This window comes from Somniosus microcephalus, chromosome 5, assembly GCF_052327205.1.
Source record: "Somniosus microcephalus isolate GS21.2 chromosome 5, FLI_Smic_1.0, whole genome shotgun sequence".
In the NCBI taxonomy this organism is placed as follows: domain Eukaryota; kingdom Metazoa; phylum Chordata; class Chondrichthyes; order Squaliformes; family Somniosidae; genus Somniosus; species Somniosus microcephalus.
In genome coordinates, this window is record NC_140991.1 from 122,082,757 (window position 1) to 122,099,541 (window position 16,785).

Sequence of the window (16,785 nt, forward strand, 5' to 3'; positions counted from 1 at the left end):
ATCCTCTATCCTCCCACTAGATTTGGCTACCTTATATGCCCTTGTTTTTAGTCGAATACTATCCTTAATTTCTTTACTTAGCCATGGATGGCTGTCTTTTCTTTTACACCCTTTTCTTCCCAGTGGAATATATATTTTTTGGAAGTTGTAAAATAACTCCTTAAATGTACACCACTGATCATGTATCGTCTTACCCTTTAATCTATTTTCCCAATCCACTCTACTCAATTCCGCTCTCATACCTTCATAGTCTCCTTTATGCAAGCTTAGCACGCTTGTTTGAGATCCAACCTTCTCACCCTCTAATTGAATATGGAATTCAACCATGTTATGGTCACTCATTCCAAGGGGATCCTTTACTAGGACATTTTTAATTAATCCTGTCTCGTTACACAGGACCAGATCTAAGGTTGCTTGCTCCCTGGTCAGTTCAGTTACATACTGCTCAAGAAACCCATCCCTAATACACTCAATGAACTCATCCTCAAGGCAGCCCTGCCCAATTTGATTTGACCAATTAATATGATAGTTAAAATCCCCCATAATTATAGATGTTCCCTTATTACGAGCCTCAACTATTTCCTGATTGATACTCCGTCCAACAGAGTTGCAACTGTTCGGAGGCCTATAGACTATGCCCACTAGTGTTTTTTTCCCCTTATTTTTCCTTATCTCCACCCAAACTGTTTTGTTATCCTGATCTTTTGACCCAATATCATTTCTCTGTATTACAGTGATTCCTTCCTTTATTAACATAGCCACCCCACCTCCCCTTCCTTCCTGCCTGTCCTTCCTGATCGTTAAATGTATGTTTAATTCCCAGGCATTGTCACCCTGCAGCCATGTTTCTGTAATGGCCACAAGATCATACCCATATGTAGTTATTTGTGCCATTAACTCGTCTATTTTGTTACGAATGCTACGTGCATTCAGATAGAGAACTTTCAAATATGTTTTGTGACACTTAGTTCCTGCTTTTGCCCTTTTTATTACTTTACCTTTTACTCCATACCTTCTGCGACTTCCTGACACGCTCTGGTTTTTAATTTCCCCACTGCTACCTAAGTCTATGACCTTCTCTGTTGTCATTTTTATTATTTGCTCTCTAGGAACCTCCCCCCCACTAGTTAGTTTAAAGCCCTCTCTACAGCCCTAGTTATATGATCCGCCAGGACTCTAGTCCCAGCACTGGCCGCTTGAACCGCTGCAGTCCGTGTGGTGAAGGTACTACCACAGTGCTGTTAGGAAGGGAGTTCCAGGATTTTGACTCAGCGATGGTAATGCCTTTGAATGTCAAAGGGAGGTGGTTAGACTCTTGCTTGTTGGAGATAGTCATTGCCTGGCACTTGTGTGGCGCGAATGTTACTTGTCACTTATCAGCCCAAGCCTGAATGTCGTTCAGGTCTTGCTGCATGTGGGCATGGACTGCTTCATTATCTGAGGAGTTGCAAATGGAACTGAACACTGTGCAATCACCAGCGAATATCCCCAATTCTGACCTTATGATTAAGTACCAAACATCAGAAATTGAAAATTGGTTTAAGTGAAAAAGGATAAATGAGTCTTTGAAGGAGAAAGGGGAAGATCATGTCTCTTTCCTACTGTTCTACAGAAGTTATTTTGTTTTCAGAGTTCTGTCACTATAAAAAGCCCGTGTGATTGTTTGTCATCAACTTCCCCCTCCTTGTTTTCCTCCCCCTCCTCAGAATGATCTGAAGAGGATCTGCGCTCTCCGCCTTGTTCCTCCTGCAGGGCCAAGCCTCACTACTGCGCAATGTTGTACAGGTGGCAGTATACTGCGACCATCCTGGACCCTCTGGCTGGTGTGTACTGAAGGACACCTCCAGACCTGTCTAGGCACCTGAAGGGCATTTTCAGCATTCTGATGACTTGTTCGATCACACATCTTGTGGTCATATGGCATTCATTTTGTAGCGCTGTTGGGACTTCATTAGTCGGGTTTTTGATGGATGTCATCAGCCAAGTTTGAAGTGGGTATCTCTTGTCTCCTAGCTGCCACCCCTTAAGTGTGTTTCCAGGTCCAAAGAGGTCGGGGAGCTTGGACTACTGCAGGATGAAAGCATCATGGCAGCTGCCCGGGAATCTTGCACACACCTACAGAAATATCTTTTTGTGGTTGCACACCAGCTGCACATTGATGGAGTGGAAGCCCTTGCGGTTCACGAATACTCCTGGTTGATCTGGGGCTGCGCGAATTGCCACATGTGTGCAGTCGATGACGCCCTGCACCTGTGGGAAGCCATCCAGAGACACAAACCCAAGCACCCACTCATTCTGACTGGCATCATCACAGGCGAAGTTCCCATAATTGCTGGCCCTGGCAAACAAACCATCAGTCACCTGTCTTATGCATTTGTGGGCTGCCGACCAGGATATGTCTCTGGAAGAACCCTGGAATGTTCTAGAGGCTAAAAGGTTGAGGGCGGTGGTCACTTTCACAGTCACTGGTAATGTGTGGCCACCAGGTCCAGCAGGTCTTCTTCTGGAAGCCTGCAGATGTCTGCCACCACCTGACGTGACAACTTGAGCCTCCTGAAGCACTGCTTTTCCGACATGACAAGGAAACTCAGCTTTTGCCTGTAAACACCCTGTGTTGGGGGTTGTGCCTTCTGCGAGCTGCACCCCTCTACTGCTGCCCTCCCTGATGTCCAACTACAGGTTTCTCTACAGCAGGCTGCTACTGGTGCTGGTCATATTGCTTTTCGTCCGAGGTCCAACCTAAGGCAGCCAAAGTGCCAACCATCCTGATGTGATTCAGTAAACCTCCAAAATGTACAAAGTAAATTCTCAGCAAAAGTACTGTGAACAAACCATTTCCCACTAGTAGGTAAGAATGGGGTTATGCTGATATAGATGAGGAAAGATGAGAGGAGGCTTGAGTGGACCGGCATGGACTGGTTGGGCTGAATGGCCTATTTCTGTGCTGTATATCCGATCTAATCCTATGTAACCATGTACTTCCTAAATAGTGCCCTGCAAAGTTAATAGGATTCTCCCCCTCACAATAAATGACAGCGAATAGTATGCAGCAAATTTATCTCATAGAATAGACTAGTTTTGAAAAAAACAAGGGATGCTGGCATTCTACCAGTTGCAACTTCCAGAAGTCTGCTGAAGATCAATCTGTTTTTGCAATAGTTTGGAGGAACCAGAGTTAATGGATTATTCCTCTTAATATTTGCCTGTATTAAGGAATTTAGTATACTTGCAGTAAGCTATGATGCTAAATTCATATCCATATATGCAGCATGATGGTCGTAGTGAACTAGCCAGTAAAATTACCAAAAGTCTGAATATAGGGCATTTATATTATCCATTCCAGTAGTAATGATCAGACTGTCCGAGGACCTCAGCTGTCAGAAAAAGAAACACAGGTAGAAGCAGAGCCTTGCCCAAAACCTGATAAGTTCCATGAACCTGTATTTTATTACCATCTTGAATTTCTAGACAATTTAAACTTTATTCTGCCAGATGGCATCTACTAAAATGTTTTTTTCTAAAGTGGATTGGACAGTCTGTTCAGCACAAAAGTGGACAGACCTGATTAAATATTTCATGCAAGAATTTTCACATCTCATCAGTCTTATGTTTTACCTTTGACACTTTGCTATAAACTCAGATTTTGTTGGCACAATGGTATTTGCAGTTGCGTTTCTGGTTCCATTGTTATTTTCATTATTCCTGAAACTGTACCAACTGTAATCTGCCCTACCCAGCATTAGAGCCAATTACAGATCATCCTATTGTTGTGATGGTACCTTGCTATTTCATCTTAATCCTAATTAGTTAATGGAAACACCTTAAAGCCAGTCTTAATAGTGTCCAAGACATATAATAAAAAGCACAATAAACCTTGGAACATTATAAATCACTGGTTAAACCTGAGCTGGAGTATTGTGGACAATTCTGAGCACCACACTTCAGGAAAGATGTAAAGGCATTAGCAAGGGTACAGAGGAGGTTCACCAGGATGTTACCAGGGATGAGGGACTTCAGTTACGAGGAGAGGTTGAAAAAATTAGGACTGGTCTCCTTGGAACAGAAAAGGTTAAGAGGTGACCTAATACAGGTTTTCAAGATGGTGAGAGATTTTGATAGAGTAGTTAGAGAAAAACGATTCCCTCTGGCGAGGGGGGTCAATAACCAGAGGTCATAGATTTAAAATCATCGGCAAAAGATCTAGAGGGGAGATGAGGAGAAATGTTTTCACTCAGAAAGTTGTCGGGATCGGGAGCTCTCTATCTGAAAAGGTGGTGGATGCTGATTCCATCAAGAATTTTAAAAGGAGTTGGACAGGTACTTGAGAATGAGGAACTTACAAGGTTACGAATAAAAAGCGAGGGTGTGGGAATAAGCACAACTGCTCTTTCAAAGAGCCAGCACAGAAACGATGGGCTGAATGGCTCCTTCTGTGCTGTAAGTTTCTATGATTCTATGACAACATAGGAACAGGAGTAGACCATTCCTCCCCTTGAGCCTGTTCGTCCATTCAAACAGATCATGGCTGATCTGTACCAACTCCATTTACCTGACTTTGTTCCATATCCCTTGATACCCTTACCTAAAAAAAAATCTATCTCAGTCTTGAAAATTTCAATTGACCCAACATTCACAGCCTTTTGGGGGACACCGTTTCAAATTTCTACTACCTTTTGTGTGAAAAACTGCTTCCTGATTTCACTCCTAAATGTCCTAATTCTAATTTTAAAATTGTGCCCCTTTGTTCTGGATTTCTCCTACCAGAGAAAAGAGATTCTGTCTATCCTACCAAATCCATTTATAATTTTACTCATCTCAATCAGATCACCCCTCAAACTTCTAAACTCAAGGGAATACAAGCCAAGTTTATGAAACCTGCCCTCATAATTTAACCCTTTAACCCCGGTATCATTCTTGTGACTTTGCGCTGTACCCCCTCCGAAGTACTCCAGATGGGTTCTGAACAAAGCTCTGTACAACTGAAGCATCATTTTCTCCCCTTTGTATTCCAGCCACCATTAAGATAAAGGCCAACATTCCATTAGCCTTTTTAATTGCTTTTTGTACCCGTGTACAAGGACACCCAAATCCCTTTGTTCCTCCACTGTACCTAATCTCTTGGAAGCAATTGTTCACAAAGGAGGATGAGTTCAAAGATCTATTAGGATGTGTCCAATTGGTAGGTCTGGAGACAGGGAGCTGCACACACTTTGCGGGAAAGGCAAACAGAAAAATTGGGGATGAGTTGGAAAGTACAGAAAAATTATGCTGCAAAGAGGCCCAGTGTCCTCAGGAAATGGGAATGTACCTCATGCCACTTAATTTCATTTCAGGGACTTAAGCAATATTTTCAGAAAGTAAAACTTTCACGTTTTCTTTGCTAAATTAACTTCCAACCCTTTGCATAAATACACTGAATAAGACAATGCTGTACTTGTGATGAGAGAGGACACACCATTTACCAGAGATTAAGATTTACCTCTTGACATGTCCCTCTTTTAATAATGGACCAAGTAAATTAAACAAATAAACTGTAAATAAACCTTTAAAACTTTAAATAAACCTTAGCAAATCAAATTAAAATTTGGTTGTCCAATCCAATTATGCACTCCAGTCCCCGCGGCGCCTCTTGACATGTCCATGAGGTTGCTGTCATACAATGCAGAGGAAACACTTCCTTGTTCACACCGGAAGCGGTTCTCGTCCTGCGAAGATGGCTGCTCCCGTGAAGGCGAAGAAGAAAGTTGTGAACCAGCAGGAGCTGCGGCGCTTGATGCGAGAGAAGCAGCGTGCGGCCGCGGGCAGCAATAGGATCGATTCTCCGCTCGCTAAATATCCTTTTGGAGAGTCCGGGTCCTGCTCCTTAACCCTTCGTGTAAATAAGCAAAATAGCAGCAAAGGGCGAAACCACCGGGGAGAGATTTATCGCCTCCGAGTGAGACACACGGTGCCGCCGCTATTTGTGCCGGCGACAGATTTGTGATGTAGGTTAAAGGTCAGGACACGGGGCCTGGTTCCACTCCCTGACCCCCTCAGAGGCCTGGGATTTATGAAACCGAGTGACACTGATCACAAACTCCAAGAAATAGCTTGCATTTAGAAGGCACCTTATCACAGTCTCAGTGCTTTACATGTATTGAACTCGGTGGGGGATTACCAGGTTAAATTGAGGGGAGAGGCAAGGGTCGGTGCATGAACTGGGAAGGTTAGGGTGGGTGGGGGAAGACTGTGTCTCTGAAAGGGTGGTGAAGCAAATAAAGGGATCCATGTTTAGTTGGCATCAAACATTCCCAGACATAAACGGTCACTTTTCTACTGTTTGATAAATGCAAGCCATTCTGTTTCTGCCCAGGTCTGTGAGAAGTTTCTTTAAACTGTAAAGTATTACTGTTAAATTAGGTCATTATTTGTAGTGCTGTGAGGATTACTGGCAAATTATAATGAAAAGAGCAGTTGCTCTTTAAGTTTGAAAATGTTTACTTTGAAAAAAGACCTTTTAGGAATTAGTGTAGTGGTTTATGAAGTTGTATGTCTCTATAATTTATATATTTAAAAAAAACTTGTGTATATTTGTATGCACTTTCAGTTTCAAAGCCTTGTCACACAATTTTGAATTACACTTTAAGTCATCGTTTTATGGTGGAAAATTCAATGCAAACATTCCCACCCCTTGCCATTTCTTTAAAATCCTTGTTCTCTACCACCGCTCTCTTTCCCCCACAAAAAAAAGCGCTACCCTGAATTTCTCTCCTAGATAGCCTCTCTCCTTTCCTTCCTCGGTTTTTGCACTGAGCCATTCATCCTCTGAGTTCAGTCTCTATCTTAGATCTCTCATCCCTCTATTGATTGCCATGCTCTCCTGTCCTCCCTTAACTTCCCCCTCCATATAAACTCTCCTACCAATATTCAGGGCCACCCCCTCGATCTTGCCATCACACATGGCCTCTCTACTCCCATGGTCTCAATTACAGACTAGCCCATCTACAGCCATTTCCTATATACCTCACTACCTGCATCCCTGTGCCCCCTTTCAACCCCACTCCCTTCTGTGTCTGCCCCCCAAGTTGCTTACAGTTGCACGTTCAAACTCCCACTGCCTAGCCTTTGACTTTTATTCATCATGATACTTCTGCAGCTGCGGAACCACTCCCTGCTCAACCACTTCCTGATCTTTATTCCCCCTAGTATGGCCTCCATCTTCGCTCCCTCAGGTCCAAGGGTTTCAGACTTGAGAGTATCTGGAGTACAACTGGTTTAGCCATCCATCGCCAGATTGCATCAAGCAGTATTGGGTCTCATTCTCCCCTGCCTAAAACCACCCACTACTCCCAGGATCATCTATGAGAGCAAAAGTAACCTCGAGGTTCTTTTCTGCACTACCAACCATCTCCTTAAACTTTTCTCCTGCCTCCTCTACCCTCACCTCCAACAATGTGCAAGGATTGCATGGACTTCTTTGTCACTATGATGGAGACCATCGATTCCGCTGCTTCTCTCCCCTCCACCCCCCTTTGCCCACCAAGCCTAACCTTACTCCCCCTGTCCTAGCCCTAATCAGGTTTCTTTTTCTTGTTTCTTTTCTGTCTACCTTCATACCCGCCCTGAGCTCCTCTTTCCAAGCGACCCACCTCCTGCCCCCTTGACCCCATTCCCACTAAACTGCTGACCACCCAACTTCCTTTCCTGGCTCCCATGCTGGTTGACATTGGAAATAGTTCCCTCTCATCAAGTATAGTGCTCCTCCCTGTCAAAACCACAGTCATCACCTATATTTTCTGTCCTTGGGAATGACTGCCCCATCTCCAATATCTATTCCTCTCCAAAACCCTTGAACTTCCCTGCAACTCAGGTTTACACCCCTGTCACAGTACAGAGGTCAGAAATGACCTTCACTGTGGACTTTAAGAAAGCTAAGAGGTAAACATTAAACACCTAGATTAAGGAACCGATAAAGCCACTCGTTTATAGTTTTCATGCAATTTGATCCACGAAACATTACTATAAATCCCATAATACAATGCAGTAAAAGGAGATTTCACTATGTTTCATATGTGGATATCAGCGGCCCCCATAATATATTATTCGTTACATGACCTGCACCCCTATTGTAAAAAAGCATATCTGCCAAATCATTTTGTGCAATGCCAGAAGAGACCTGCTAGTGTGTGTATGTAACTGTTCTGAGCTATGACTTGTTCACTTGGCATAAACTCCTCTGGTTGTTAAAAATGTTCTGCAGAGCATGATACTTACAGAAACCTATCTCTCAGCAGTTTATTTTAGACCATTGTATTTGCATCAGTAACATTGAATGTAGAAATAATATTGGCCCAGAAATTCATGTCGAGGGCTTCCTGCGGGTGCAAGCCCCCGACCTACACTTACCTAGTGCGCCGACAGTTGAAGCCTGGGCCTGCGTGGATTTCCTGTCTGTGGCCCGGTTCAGCTCCCGGCGCGCTGTGCTTGCGTGACCCAGCGGCGTACTTAGTGCGATGCGTCGGCTGGGATCACGTGAGTACTGGGCAACCAATCGGAGGATGCAAAAGTTCATTCATGAGTTTGACAGAACTGTCAAACTCAAACTCCGGGCGCCCAAAACAGTACTTAAACTTGAAATAAAATTTTAAAAAACATCACACTATTTAAATGAACTATAAATAACTTTAAATAACTGTTTTAAACAATAAATTAAATTTTTGAAAAAAATAATTTTATAAACAGGGCTAAAAATACACTTACCTTATTGTAAAGTCATTAAAAATAATAAACCTGTGGAAAAAAAATTCTAATTCTAATTATTAGACCACTTACCTTTTAAAATTAAGTCCTTACGTCTGCTTTTTTCAAGTGTAAAAAGTGGAGGCCTTCACGCACGGGCAAACCTGGAAAAAAAGGAAGTTCAACGCGCACGCGCAGACTCCTGCACGCACGCGTTCGACCCCTGAACCCCTTGGTTCAGAGAATCGGAAATGCCGGTTTCCCGCGCATACGTAGTGCATGCAAGAAACCGGCACTTCCATCGGGTCCACGCGTGAGTACTCCGTCCGTACTCACGCGTTGGGACCCGAATTTCTGGGCCATTATGATTTATTTCTTGAAGTTATATAAACACAGAACTCCTTGAAGTATTTTACAAATGAAAACTCGCCCAAAAAAAACTGACAAATGGGATCAGATTCTGTTTTAGTCTGAAACTGACTCTTAATGCAGCTTCCATACTGGTTGATTTCACTTAATTTACACTTTGATTTATTTGTATTTCTAGTGGAAATGTAGTTACTATTTCTTATATGCTAATATCTTTGTATTTTCCCCTCTAATCTTTAACCCACTACTCCTCCTATAACACATTGGGCCTGATTTTGCTGGAGTGGGGCATCTCGCGGCGTGCCCTGTTAGACTTATTCATGCACGTTTAGGTTTTACATTTCTTTGCCCTGTAAGTTGCTAGAAGTGCAAGCTGATAACGACGCAGCAAGGACAACAGGGCATCTGGGACCTTGGTGAACAATGGGGCAAACAGTGTATCTCCTTAACCAATGAGATTTAAGGAATGAGAAATAAACAGAGGAAGGACTGAGAAGGAGGGTGAGTTAGAATGGGAGAATTCAATGTCAAACCAGATGCAGAAAGAAAAATAGAGAGGGAAAGAAAAATTGGATTGAGAGGAAAAAAGAGATGGAAAGGAAAAGTAAGAAAATATTAAAAATTTTGACCTTTTTTAAAATATCCTAAAACAATTCACAACCTGAAGCCATGAGTCGCCACACTTATAATTGTTCATTTTCTGGGTCAGAGAGGTTGATTGGCAGTCATTAACAATTATCACATTGTTAAAAGGGTAGTTACACTGTTTATTACTAGACTTAATTTTCTGTGAGTTTAATGGGCAATTAATGTGCAAATGCAGCATTTACATGAAACTCATGGGGAGGAGAAGGGTGAGGTGCCATTTTCGTGACGCTAACAGCAAAATGCTGCAAATCGTGCAGCAATTCACAGGGTATCTCTTCCTCACTACAAGTTGCTAGCTGATTTGTGCATTGATAATGGCGTGTGTTGTTCAAGACATCGTTATTTTTTCAGTAAAATCTGGCCCAGTATCTTTTATGTAAAGTGAATTATCACCACATCTCAAAACCAATTGCATGTTACATTTTTACCAGATAAAATGCATTGTAACTTACACTTTCCAACTGTTAAGTCAAATGGATTCATTCTGTAATTTTAAAAATGTTTTAATATTTTTGTGTCCTTGTGATACAACTGGGTTGTTAAGCTTTAGTTTGTGAATGTAACCCCTGTTAAGGGAAAAGTAATGAACAAACTTATCTAGAATGTTTCTAGACAATGGAATTTTTTGTATATTTGGAACTGAAATTCTTTTTTCTTACGCTGTCCATACGCCTCACTGGATAGCATTCATTACTTAAACAAGGACTGTGTATCAATTTTTAATGTTTCTTTTCCTTTACCTCTCTTAAACCATTGACATATTTTCACTCAGCCTGTCAGTTTCATTGTATTTATATTTTGAGTACTTATTTAAACTTCTATAATAAATTGTACTGTATTTGAAATTCATGATGTACTTCCTATAAACTTTTTTATTTTGTTTTCTAACTTGTTCTACCTTAACCCAGTTGAACATATAACAGTTTAGGTCATCTCAGCTGTGTGCTTTGCAGTACTCCAATAAAAAATGAACTACTATGGCAGACACACATACTAGGCAAACAACACAAAGAGGTAAGAATAAAGTTATTTAGTCTCCATTGTAAAAATCCTACTTCATAAACTAATATATTTAGATTGTCACTTATTTTGCTTTTTTTTTAAAGTATGGTGACTATTTTTCATAATGCAGCCTCTTTGTTGTCAGGGGTTACTAGCAGTTATGCTAAGACTTGGGTGGAGAGAAACTAGGTTAGGTTATTGTGTCTGGTACAGGGACAGAGAGAGCATAAATGAGAGTTGAGAAATAACTTTCCATAGGCTTGTACAGTGCATCTTGCACTTCCAATTATTGGTCTATTACAGCCACATATTGCAGTCCTGAATAACTGTTGGTGAAGGTGAAAATCCTGGACAGAGTTGACACCTGTATACCATGACCAATTGGGCCACTCTTACGGTCACCATAATCAACAAGTTGCATTACATGTGTTGCTCATTGCAGATTTGTAATTTTGCAAAACTATTCCTTTTAATTTTATTTTAGAAACTTTTTTTTAGAGGATACGATAAATTAATAAGTGCTTAATTTTGTCCATCTATTTCAAAGCCATTGCTAAATTGGGTACACAAATCTTTTTAGTAATATTTAAAATAATCAAATTTATCACGAGTTAATATACTGCCATGGAAATGGGACCTCGTTAGAGGGACGCCAGCCTCCTTTACAGTTATAATAATTCCAAGGTGGTATTCCGGCAAATGAGCAAGAGCATTTACTCATTTTTGAGGGAAAGGTTATACAGGAAACTTTGTTATATCCGGCACCGACGGGACCGAGCTGTTGCCGATCTATCAAAACTGCCGGACATACAAAGTTAATGTTGAAGCATACGGAGGTTTTCATCTCCGTATCTGACAACAAACACTGTTGCTTAGCAACAGCTTGTAAACAGTCAGCCCGTACCTTGGAAGCGTCTCTGTAGCTTAGCAACCGCTTCAGAGAGACTTTCCAGAGCCCGACTGTTGAAAACAAAGCCACGAGAAGAAAAAAAAAACGAACAAAACGGCTCCTGATTTCTGCCGGTAGATCGAGGTTTCCGGACATACAACCTCTGGATAAACCAAAGTTTCCTGTAATGGGCCAGATATTCTGATTTTTCATCAACCGGCACCATCCTGATCCCATAGGTGCCGGATAAGAAAGAGATTACTGTGTATACTGGAAACAATATTGGTGGTCAACTCGAGTGTTTTTTGCAGAGAAAAGACTAAACGTTCAAGTCTGTAGTGTAAACTCTGCTAGCAAAATTTAGGAGTAAAATCAGCACAAAAACTCACAGAAATATGTTCAGTGCTGGTGTCACACCACAATGGTGATATTAAAGGGAGTGATGGTCTACTTTTCATCAAAAATCAGTGAATGACTGTTGTTATGCATGAATAACAAAATTTCAGCATGTCAATAAGAATTGCACCCATTATAAACCTGTACAATGTCAGGAAGCAACCATTTGCATTGTAAGGATATGTATTTTTATCATACGGATTTGTGTTATAGATTTTACAGGGCTTATAGTTAGTCTGGACGGCACGGTTCTTTACTTGAGATACTACCCTGGACTATATCACTATAAATGAGAAGGCTCAGATTCCAATTTCATCAATACTTGAAGAAAACTTTATCAGAGTTACCCTAGGAACCAGTTATAATGAAGCTAAAATGAAAGGTAAATTTTGTGGTAATTACAGAGGAGTTTCCCTGCTATCTGCCACAGGGAAAGTCATCGCAAGAATCCTCCTCAATCGCCTTCTCCCAGTGGCCGAAGAGCTCCTCCCAGAGTCGCAATGCGTATTCCGCCCACTAAGGGACACAATGGACATGATCTTCACCGCACGTCAATTACAAGAGAAAATGAAGGGAACAGCACCAACCACTGTACATGGCCTTCTTTGATCTCACAAAGGCCTTCGACACTCAACCGTGAGGGATTATGGAGTGTCCTCCTCAAATTCGGCTGCCCTCAAAAGTTTGTCACTATCCTCTGCCTGCTTCACGACGACATGCAAGCCGTGATCCTGACCAACGGTTCCACCACAGACCCAATTCACATACGAACCGGGGTTAAGCAAGGCTGTGTCATCGCACCAACGCTCTTCTCAATCTTCCTTGCTGCAATGCTCCATCTCGCCCTCAGTAAGCTCCCCACTGGAGTGGAGCTAATTTACAGAACAAACGGGAAACTGTTCAACCTCCGTCGCCTCCAGTCCAGATCCAAGGTCATCCCATCCTCTGTCATCGAATTACAGTATGCAGATGATGCTTGCGCCTGCGCTCACTCGGAGGTCGAACTCCAAACCATCGTAAACACCTTCACCGAAGCATACGAGAGCATGGGCCTTACACTAAACATCTGTAAGACAAAGGTCCTCTACCAACCTGCCCCTGCCACACAGTGCTGCCCTCCGATTATCAAAATCCACAACAAGGCCTTAGACAACGTGGACCACTTTCCATACCTCTGGAGCCTACTGTCAACAAGGGCAGACATCGACGACGAAGTCCAACACCGCCTTCAGTGTGCCAGTGCAGCCTTCGGTCGCCTGAGGAAGAGTGTTTGAAGACCAGGACCTCAAACCCGGCACTAAGCTCATGGTCTACAGGGCAGCAGTGATACCTGCTCTGCTGTATGCCTCAGAGACATGGACCATGTACAGCAGGCACCTCAAAGCACTGGAGAGGTACCACCAACGCTGCCTCCGCAAGATCCTGCTAATCCATTAGCAGGATAGGCGCACCAATGTCAGTGTTCTTGCTCAGGCCAACATCCCCAGCATTGAGCGTGGTCAGAGCTTCAATCAGCTCCGATGGATGGGTCACATTGTCCGCATGCCCGATACGAGACTCCCAAAACAAGCGCTCTATTCGGAGCTCTGGCACGGCAAGAGAGCCCCAGGTGGGCAGAGGAAACGCTTCAAGGACACCCTCAAAGCCTCCTTGAAAAAGTGTAACATCCCCACTGACACCTGGGAATCCCTGGCCCAAGACCGCACAAAGTGGAGGAGAAGCATCCGGGAAGGCGCCGAACACCTCGCGTCTCTTCACCGGGAGCAAGCAGAAGCCAAGCGCAAGGAGCGCACGTCAACCCAAGCACCCCACCCACCCGCCCCTTCAACCACCGTCTGCCCCACCTGTGACAGAGACTGTAGGTCCCGCATTGGACTCATCAGTCACCTGCGAACTCATTTTTAATGTGGAAGCAAGTCATCATCGGTTCTGAGGGACTGCCCAAGAAGAAGAAGAAAATGAAAGGAATTGGTGCAGCTCTGTTACTGATAGTAATACTTTTTTATATTCATTCTCAGGATGTGGGTGTTGCTGGCAAGGTCAGCATTTATTGCCCATCTCTAGTTGCGCTTGAGAAGATAATAGTGAACTGCCTTCTTGAACCGCTGCAGTCTGTGTGATGAAGGTGCTCCCACAGTGCTGTTAGGTAGGGAGTTCCAGAATGGGGTGGTAATTGGCCGGATTGGATTTGTCCTGCTTTTTGTGACAGGACATAACTGGGTAATTTTCCACATTGTATATGCCAGTGTTGTTGCTGTACTGGAACAGCTTACCTAAGGGCGCGCTTGTTCTGGAGCACAGGTCTTCAGCAGCACAGGTCTTCAGCAGCACAGCCAGAATATTGCTGTGCCCAGTGCACTCAGCCATTGCTTAATGCCACTTAAAGCGAATTGAAATGGCTGAAAACTGGCATTTGTGATGGTGAGGCCCTCGGGAAGAAGCCAGGAACGATTATTCACTCGGCAGTTCTGGCTGAAGATGGTTGCGAACACTTCAACCTTACCATTTGCACTTGCATGCTGAGCTCTGCCATAATTGAGGATGGGGATGTGCATGGAGTCTCCTCCTCCCATTAGTTGTCTAGTTGTCCACCACCATTCACGATTGGATGTGGCAGGACTGCAGAACTTTGACCTGATCTGTTGCTTATGGGATCGCTCAGCTCTGTCTATAGCATGCTGATTCCACTGTTTAGCATGCATGTAGTTTGGCACTTCATTTTCACATAGGCCTGGTGCCGCTCCTGGCACTTAAGGAAATATCTGAATCTGACAGAATTGCTGTGATAATTGGCCGATGCTGCCTTGTTCCCTGCTGTGAAAAGTACATTCATAAAGCCAGTTCTTTCCTATTTAGGTTAAATACATTAATCATATGGTTTCTTGCAGAATCTTGAGAAACTAAAAACTACAAACCAAACGGGACCATCACTTGTTCACACATCAACAGTTCCTGTAGTAAAGAGAAAAGCTACAGATGCAGAATCCCAAGCAACAAAGAAAGCCAAAGGTAATCTCCAGTTAGATATTCTAAGAATAAATAAAAAACCATGCCTGGGAGAGTACTTATCCATTCATATAAAATGCTATCTATTCATAGTAAAAAAAAAACTTTAATATTGAGCCAATAGTGCTTTATTTGGGTGGCTTTGGATTGAGCTGGGCAGCCTGTAGTGTGTTTTCCCCGGGCCAAGCAGCTCCAGTTATCTCTTAGCTGTAGAAATGCTGGTTCCCTTTACAACAAGTGGAGCTACTCGGGAACATAAATATCCATAACAATGGTTTATAAGATGTTAACCTGAGAACCAGTCAGTCCTCTCAGGTGAACATAATCTATCCCATAGTACTATTCAAAAAAGAGCAGGGGAGTTCTCCCAGTGCTCTGGCTAATATTTATCCCACAACCAGCACCACTAAAAACTATCTCATTGCTGCTTGTGACCTTGCTGTGTGAAATTAGTTGCTATGTTTCCTACATTACAACAGTGACTCCAATTTGAAAGTTCTTCATTGGCTGTGAAACACTTTGGGACATCCTGAGGCCATGCAAGGTGCTATATAAATGCAAGTTGGTTTGGTTTTTTATATATTAAAATGTCGTGTATGCCATACATTTCCAGTCTACAAACCTCATTTCCTGTTGTCACAAAATTTGAGTAACCTAGCTGTGCAAAAATTTATAATGGGAATTCATATATAAATATTTGCTGCCTTGATTTGTTGGTGAGGCAATTGAATCATTCAAAATGCTTTTTTAAAAAAAAATTGACGTGCCATTTTTTCTCTAACTGAAATTTCTAATGTTCAATATTAGATTTTAAACAAAATTTTAAAAAATACGTATTTCCCAATAACATGACTAAATTTAACCACTGAGTTATCTTTTGTGTCTTTTAATATGTGTCTTTTAATATCTTCATTAAGTTTCTTACTTGAAGGGCTGCCACCTCAACTTGGACTTGATATTTTTGCCTGAGCTATGACTAAGCTGAAGGCAGATCCTTCAGTTGGATAATGTACAATGTGCACCGTTTCCTTCGATACATTTAGTCCGTCCTGCTCAATTGTTTCAATGTTTGTCCAACTTCCGGCAGTTTCCATGTGGTTAGTTTTCAAAATTGTTTAAAGAAAGACAAATTTCAAAAGCTTTGTAAAAGCTTGAATTTAGAATGTTTGTGTGTGATAAATTTGAGAAAGCATGTTAAGCTGATAGGCAGAGAAATAAAGTGCATTATTCCTCATCTTAATTTGAGGTTTTTTTAAATGCAAATGAGTTGAATTTTGAACGCAAATAGAAAAGTTCTAATTATCACAGGTATTTTGTTAATGGCTATTGACTAACAGCTATGAAACAGACAGAGAAGAAGAAGACATGGACACAGATAGGTCCAGGAACCAACTACAAACTACTCAATTCAATAACTCTGGAGATTTCATAGAAAGTTACAAACTAATGCTGAACTCCAGGACCTGCACCCCAGTTCTGCCAAAACCTAGGGCCCTCCACTAGTGTTCTCAAAGCTGACAACTACCCCTAGTGCTACTAAAGACCAGAACCACCCTCAAAGCCTAGAACTGCCCGCAATGCAGCTAAATGCTACTGCTACAATCCAGTACTGCTAACTCCAGATATATATCTCCAACTGGTACATCATGTACACTATTTTGCAGTGTTTGCAGCTTTAAAAAATGGTAAAGGATAAACATGAAATACATATAAGGAATATACATAAAATAAAGACCACTCAATTATGGTTTTTATTG

The 16,785-nt window shown here is 42.2% G+C and overlaps 1 protein-coding gene across 1 annotated transcript in view; it reads left to right on the forward strand.

The window, feature by feature from the left end:
- Window positions 1-5,669: 5,669 nt before the first annotated feature.
- Window positions 5,670-16,785, forward strand: part of znf830 (zinc finger protein 830) — a 136,002-nt gene continuing 124,886 nt past the window's right edge. The window contains exons 1-3 of the mRNA XM_085988137.1: window positions 5,670-5,832; window positions 10,650-10,749; window positions 14,911-15,031. Of these exons, the coding sequence (XP_085844263.1) occupies window positions 5,714-5,832; window positions 10,650-10,749; window positions 14,911-15,031 (340 nt within the window). The 5' untranslated portion in view covers window positions 5,670-5,713. The remainder of the gene's footprint in view (window positions 5,833-10,649; window positions 10,750-14,910; window positions 15,032-16,785) is intronic.